Below are 7,467 nucleotides of genomic sequence, written 5' to 3'. Positions count from 1 at the left end.
GTATGAAAATTGTGTTCTTCTACAAATATCAATCTATTCGAGGCTCTGAGCGAGAACATGTGTAGTGGTAAAAGTGCAATACAAGCATCTTTTGCTTGAATCACATATAAAAAAAAAGTATTCCTAAATTAGTGACTTGGAATTATCTAGATTTGCATGTATCTACACTCCAAAACGCGTCTAGACAGATGCAAATCTAGATAAATCCGAGTCACTTATTTCGTGACGGAGAGAGTATATCGTTCCTACTTTAGGAATCCACAGATAAATGGATGGTTGGTTAAAATTAACTATGAACTATGCCAGCTGATATTTTGTTACTTGATTGATACTAGAATTTGTCAAGTAGGAGTATGTTCCTCAATGTAGGAAAGCTCAGTTTTTTTATTTGTATGCATGATTCTTTCTTCTCGGTATTTGTTGCAGTCACCATGGTAAGTTAATCAAGATTGTGGTGTGATACATATATACAGATGAAGTTCTCCTTTTCGTGAAAAAGAAAAGTTCTTGGCAGTTGGTCTCGCGTACGGCAAACAAATTCAGATCAACAAAACATGCTTTGCCTCGGTATAAGATACTTGAATTAACATTCTTACAGACTGCAATATAGATAGGAATAAAGACAAAAATTGGATAATATTCAGTTTTCTTGGTGCGGCTTGACCGCCATCAGCAGCCGGAGAGTCAGTTCTGGTTAATATACCCTTCGAAGAAACTAGGATACGTCATGCCAATATCAGTCATACTACACTGCCAGGGAAAAACCACGGAAATGAACTCATCATCGAAAGCATGACCCAAAGAGTAGTCTGTTGAAGCTGTCACCACAAGCTATGTTGTACAGTATTACATATATATACTCATTTCTATTTATGTAAATCATATAGGGTCACGTAAAACTTCTTATAACCTATACAGGGGATTACTAATATGCACACTCAGAAACAACGCACTCATGCAGTCCTTCAGCAGGGAAGGACGTGGAGATCCGTTTCAGCACCAGACCGGGCCGCTCTGCTCGTAGAAACACGAACAAACACACGCACGCACACCTATTATCTGTCTTCTTATCGTCATAGCGTAGTCTAGAAAAGCTGAAAAAAGAGGCTTGTCGAACCGTCACCGAATGACCGGAGGTCTGCTGGTTTCACCAATGCCCTGCACAGCGGGCACGTCCGCTCCCTCTCGAACCTGCCATCGTACAGGAAAACATTAGAAAGCAAACCTAGGAGATGTTCGGAATGTTCAGATCATGAAATTAGTTAGCACAGTTTGTAACTACAGGGGGAAGGATACAAATTGCATGCGGTTACCATTCAGAGACACAATCTTCGCAGAAGACATGTTTACAGCGCAAAAGAATGGGGGCATGCATCTTCTCTTGGCATATAGCACACATGTCTCCAGCAGCAGCAACCTGAATGCACACACACCATATTGGTAGTCAGCTTCAGGGAAAGATGTATGCCAAAAGTTCCACTACTCAACACATATCTCACAAGCCTACTTCTTGACATTGAGTGACAAGTGACAACCAATAACTTGTTAGTGCTTAGAGCATAACATATCAGCTTAGTGCTTAAAGCACATCATTTACCTGCTCAGTCGTTGCATATGAACCATAATGGAATTCTTTATGAGATAATGCTCTCAATGCTGTCAAAAATGATTGAACCTGCCAAACAAATAGACAAGTGTTAGAAGGCATCTACTCAGTAACTTCTAAAATTGTCAAGGGTAAGGTATAATACCTTTTCCACAACAGATGTCAACTTGAAAGTAAGATAGAGCCCAGTGGTTAAAGAAGAAAATAGGCTCCCATACTCCTTGTTCAAGAAAAAACGGTACCACACAGGAGTAGGCAATAATGCACGGTACAGAAGTAGGAGATATTCAACAACTGTTAACATTTGACCCTGAACAGAAAAGGAAAATATCAATTATTAGCTCCCTAATTATATGGAAACAATAGCACTGCACAAGGAGCTAGCAGGAAAAGAAAGCCAAGATAAATCCCAAGAAATTTAGATTACAAATGTATGAAGATGATTTACCTGTCTACGATAGCTACGGCCTCTTGTGTTCTTGTAGTACATGAGTAGTATGCACTTGACGACCATAGCAGTTTGGCGCGTCATCGTATCTGAATAAATTTTAGAAAAAAAAAGGTATTATTATGAACATAATGTATAAATTATCACATTATCACTTATGAAGACAGTAATTAACGTGGCCTATATTATCCAATGAAAGTAAATTATCATGTTTGAAGTATAGTGATACATTAGCACTTGCAAGCATAGAAAATAGCCAAATTTATTTGAACATATACACATGAAGTACAACAAATAAAACTTGAGACAGCTCATAATTAAAAACCTGAGTACCAGAAATTAAATGACGTGAACAGAGCAAATTTATGTACCACGTCAGTGCCAAAATAAAACAAATATGTCTCAGCATCGTAAGAGAAAAGAAAATACCATTCACCAAGATGACGAATATAGCGTGCCAAAATGGTGGTATCTCTTTAGGAGGGAGCATCACCAGAGGTCTTATAAGGTCACCATTCTTGTAACACCAGTAAACCCCAAATACGTGAGCGGCAAATAGTATCGTAATCCCAACGAGAACTAACATTTTCCTCTCACCCTGCATCAAGCAGAAGAAAACAGGCCAAGTTAGTCAGATGGCAAACCGATCATAGTTAAGCAATTACGCACCATAGTGTTATAGTAAACATCTTTATAAACAGCTCAAAATCAACATAACTCATGGGTTTTCTCAAGTTTAGAGCATAACAGGATAAACAGGGGATGACGATACTAACAAGAAAAGGAGGAAAACAAACAGTAACATGATTAAGGCAGTAGGGATATAATAGATTTATATAGGCCATAGATGATGTACAAGTTCAGGAAGGATAAAGGTAGGTTTTGCTTATGTGGTGAACCAATGAAGAAATCTGTGGCAATTTTAGGAATCGGTTAATTGATGCATTTAGGTTCAAACTAGCCGGAAGCTTGTATTTGGTTGTTTTGGACTTCCTGTGTAGGTGCGAGGTCAGAAGCTAGCAAAGATATTAAATGAATTTATCCTTATATGTGGCAGCACAACACAAGGGCAAAGAACATCAATAAGCATACACAAACAATTACTGCTAATGTGTTGGAATACAAAAAATTCCATGAGAAAAATGCTCAATGCCACGATAATGTGACCAAATAGCCAAAATATCCCCAGCAGGCCAGCACACTCGGGTCAATAAGATTTGCTGCACTTAATTTTTGAACTGAGTCTATGAAACTCTAACCAACATGGTTGTGTACAATGAACTGGATTTCTTTATTACACCATACTCTTGAGTCTTGAATTCTTGACACTTAAGCTATGGGTATAAACTACATGAAGAAAAAAAAATCAACGAGATGTGCCACAAACCTTGAGAGCAGTCTGCTTGCGCAGGATATCATTGGACTTGAACATGACCGCTGCAATCCAGATGGTGACGAAGAAGCCTGCACGAAACAATTAACCCAAACCAAAACTGAGAAGAGATTCCACGGATTCTCTGCGCGCGCTGCGATGGGTTCTCACGTTTCACAGGTAACCGAACGCAACCGTGTATCGGCCATTCACAAATAACCGAATGCGATCGTGTATCGGATCGTGGGGCAAGAGATTGAGGTGGGGAAGGAGAGAAGGACCTTGCAGGTGCTGCCTGATGAAGACGACGAGGAGCAGGAGGGAGAAGGGCAGTATCTGCTCCACCCACCGCGCGACCTGCTGTATGTCGTAGCGCTGGTAGGAGGAGGAGGAGGAGGAGGACTCGGCGCCTGCCGCGGCGGTCTGTTGGGCGGCGGGCGCGGCGGAGGGGCGCGCGCCCCTCCCGGCGTCGTCCTCGACGATGATCCCCTCCGGGAGGGAGGACGGCGAGGCGTCGCCGGCCCCGACGATCCGGATCGAGACCTCGCCGGGGGCCCCCGCGGCGGCGGGGTGGTGGGGCCCGGGGTCGGCGCGGAGGATGCCCGAGTACTCGAGCAGCGCGGAGAGCGGCGCCTGGATGAAGCTGGAGGCGGAGAAGTGCACGCCGTAGCGCCTGGCCGCGGGCGGCTGCGGCTGGGGCTGGGGCGGGGGCCGCGGGGACGGCTCCGGAGGCGTCGGTCGCGTCGGGGCGTCCATCATCGGGTTGGTGGCGGTGGTGGTGGGTGCGTCGCGGGGCGGGAGCTTCCAGAGGCGCCTGCGGCGGTGGCGGACGGGCGCGGGCGGGTCGGCGTCGCAGGGCGGGGGTGGGGAGGCGGGGGCGCGGGGGAGGCAGGCGGCGAGGCGGCGGCGGAGGCGGTGGAGCGGCGTCGCCGTGGTGGCGTCCGTTGTGGCGGTCGCGGTCGCGGCGCGCGAGGAATTCCTGGCTCTGGCTCGGGATATTTCCCCGGGTACGCCTTTGGCTTTTTTTCTTTCTTTTGGTTCTTGTGTGCCCTTCTTTTTTGTTTCTGTCTGGGCGTGGGTTTTGTTTCGGATGGTGATGATGCTGTCGGGCGGGGCGGATGGAGATACGCCGTCTGCCTTCGCTTGCGCCCCGGTTCTTAGAGCATCCCCACTCGTTGGCACTCCCCACGCCCAAATTCGGCGAAATTTTCGTCCGGATTGGAGGAAGATTTGGCGTGGGGAGGAGTAGTTTCCCAGTCGTGTGCTCCCCAAGCGGCGTTTCTCGGGGAAAAAGAGGATGACTCGGCGAATCCGGACGAAAGAGGAGACACGTGGGCGTGGGCGGTTGGTTTAGCTTCATCCGGAGTCCCCGGGAGACCCCCGGGAAACCGAGGATGGCATGGGGAGTCCGGACGAAAATAGGCTCAAATCCGGACCAAAACGAGGAACCGGGGGCCTGACTGGGCCGTTTTTCGCCGTCCGGATGAAAAAAAGTGGCCGTGGGGGGCTCTGTGGGGAGACGAGTGGAGATGCTCTTATAGTTGGTTGTGTCTTGGTGTTCATTAATTAAAATTTATGTATTAATTTATCAATTTATTCATCTTCTTCTCAAAGAATAATTAATTACTCTTCTGTTTGGTAGGCTCTCAGAATAGATTAAGATTATATGGCTTGTCGGCGTTGGTACCGGACTCAAGAAGGATTCTTCCCATGGTTTCCTACTGCATAATACTATTGGGAAATGAGAATGGTTCTTGATGGGAAAGGCCAATGGTTCTTGATGGGAGATGCCAATGGTTCTCGAGCTCTATCTAGTGGTTCATTTATTTTCAAATACTTAAAAATTGTATTCGCAAGTCCAAAAAATCTCAGGCGATGATACTTTCTCTGTTCAGAATTATAAGGCTTGAGAGCCAATTCGCTAGAACCAAGAAAGTCCATAATTTACTCATATTTATTGTTGAATGCACCAATAGTTTTACATGCGTGAGAGTACTAGATTTTTTTTTAAAAAAAAATTAGCATTCATTGGGGGAGAGAGAAACATAAATGAAAGAGGCTTATAATTTCTGGTGGTGGCAAGTCTTGTCGATTGCGGTGGTTGTTGGTTTGCCCGTGCTAGGACGAGCACCGATCCAACAATGTATCCCGTCTCACGCTTGCTCTTCCTCATCGTAGACTGTAATAGCCGTGCCGGCTGTTCGCGTTTCCAGCTGTAGATACCTCAGGTGGGCCCTTGTTTTTTGTGTGTGTGTATGTGTGCGATTCTACATTGTAAGCTAGGTTCAACATCTTGCACCTGCTTCACCGCTGAGGGCGATATTGGTTTAACGTCGGGCATATGGCCTTTCATCTAAAAGTAATAATTCTTCACAATTTTTAAAAACTCTCTGCCCTTATAGTCCGAAACTAAGGGAGTATATGCTTCAAAACGCAAAATCTCAATGCGAAATTCTTCATATTATAGGCTACATAATACTGAACAAATTGGTATAATTTAGAGATTTAAAAGTACAGTGCGGAGTGGTGTTTTGGCTCATGGGAGCATATGCTCCTTTATTTTGAAATGCATCTTAGATCCATTTTAAAATGTCAAAAATATTAAAAAAACATATGTACATGTTGACGTGCTACAAGCCTAGAAAGTCGTTTCATGAAATTCGACTTATCGTGTGGCTTGCCTAAAGAAGACAAAATTCGGTGCTAAAAATAAGGATTTTAAAAAGATAAATTTTCTATTTTTTACATAGACCATAAAATATATCATTTTGCATAAAACATGAAGAACACACATATATTGTGGAGATGTGCATGTAGATCTTTTGTGAAAAAATATCAACACTTCCAAATATGATTTTTTTGGGTACATGGAGCATATGCATCCGAGAGTTGAATTGAATTTTCGACATTGGTCGCTACACACAGATCTACACATTTAATGCTTTTATGTATCCCTAAAGTTTTTTTGACGAAAAGTCCACCAATCTATTCATAATCTTCAACAAAAAGTACAAGAAAACTCAAAAGTAGTAAAAGTTCTAAAAAATATATATTTGGACCACCTAGCGATTACTACAAGCACTCAAACAAGCCAAATGTGCGCTACCGTCCTCGTCCCTCCCTCATTGGAGTAAGGCAAAGCTTGCCATGGTAGACCTCGTTGTAGTAGAGGACAAATGATAAGCCACCGTGCTAAGACCTCAAAGGACAACCGCAAGAGAGCAACAACCATCATCGATGAAGAAAAGTGTAGATCTGAAGGAACACAGACCAAATCCAACGATATCGAGCGGAGTCAAACCTCCATATGCCCTCCAACGACGCTAGACACATCACCGAAATGAAGACTAGACAGGAGGACTTTATTCCATCTTCAGGGAGTAGACACAGCCATGCCTTTCTGAGGAGGAGAAAAACCTAAAAATGCGAAAAAAACAACAAAAAAAACCGAAATCCTCTCACCGACAATGACCGGGATCCATGGCCCTAAAGTGGTTCAAATTGAGATTTTGCACATTTTGTGAGATACACAATTGACTATACCTCTCGTGTGCTTCCCAGGTCTAGCTTGTGATCCATTTATTTTAGAATATCTAAAATTATATTTATAAGCTAAAATATATATGGTTGTACACAATAATGTATGATACAAACCCGTGAAATCATAATGCGGAATTATTTGTATTATAGGCAACACGAAAACGACGAGATCGATAGACTTTGGAGATTAAAAAATACGCATTGTTCGGGAAGCCTTAAATCTCCACTTTGCGAAATGTCGATAGACTTTTCTGTAGCTTAGAATAAATAGTTGATTTTGTGCATTTGTGAGATACATCATTAACTAACATGTAAATATGATTTTATTTAAACAAAGATATCACTAGTGTTGGGGAAGCCTTAAATCTCCACTTTGCGAAATGTCGGTTTCATGTGAGAAACTTAATTGTTATTATGGATTTTTTTTTTTGCGAAACACAGATGTAGATGCTCACAAATACGTACTGCATACACTTACCCTATGAATGCATGCGGACACAT

The 7,467-nt window shown here is 43.3% G+C and overlaps 1 protein-coding gene across 1 annotated transcript; it reads right to left on the bottom strand.

The window, feature by feature from the left end:
• Positions 1 to 812: 812 nt before the first annotated feature.
• On the bottom strand, positions 813 to 4,363 carry LOC127341228 (uncharacterized). The gene is made up of 8 exons (XM_051367021.2): positions 3,708 to 4,363; positions 3,442 to 3,518; positions 2,484 to 2,652; positions 2,055 to 2,143; positions 1,752 to 1,916; positions 1,598 to 1,675; positions 1,314 to 1,417; positions 813 to 1,191 (listed from the first exon to the last, which is right to left on the bottom strand). The coding sequence occupies exons 1-8, from the start codon at positions 4,183 to 4,185 to the stop codon at positions 1,086 to 1,088; spliced, it is 1,266 nt and encodes a 421-aa protein (XP_051222981.1). The 5' UTR covers positions 4,186 to 4,363; the 3' UTR covers positions 813 to 1,085.
• Between the last annotated feature and the right edge of the window lie 3,104 nt (positions 4,364 to 7,467).

This window comes from Lolium perenne, chromosome 3 (assembly GCF_019359855.2).
Source record: "Lolium perenne isolate Kyuss_39 chromosome 3, Kyuss_2.0, whole genome shotgun sequence".
Lineage (NCBI taxonomy): Eukaryota > Viridiplantae > Streptophyta > Magnoliopsida > Poales > Poaceae > Lolium > Lolium perenne.
This window is presented reverse-complemented; position numbering and strand designations above follow the sequence as displayed.

Bases quoted from the DNA above. Each gene is read 5' to 3' on its own strand.
- LOC127341228 (XM_051367021.2), bottom strand. From the start codon at position 4,185: ATGATGGACGCCCCGACGCGACCGACGCCTCCGGAGCCGTCCCCGCGG. The intron at 2,653-3,441 runs GTTTGTGGCACA...TGCTTGATGCAG, and splicing joins GCAAGCAGACTGCTCTCAAG to GGTGAGAGGAAAATGTTAGT. The intron at 1,192-1,313 runs GTAACCGCATGC...GTACGATGGCAG, and splicing joins GAAGATTGTGTCTCTGAATG to GTTCGAGAGGGAGCGGACGT.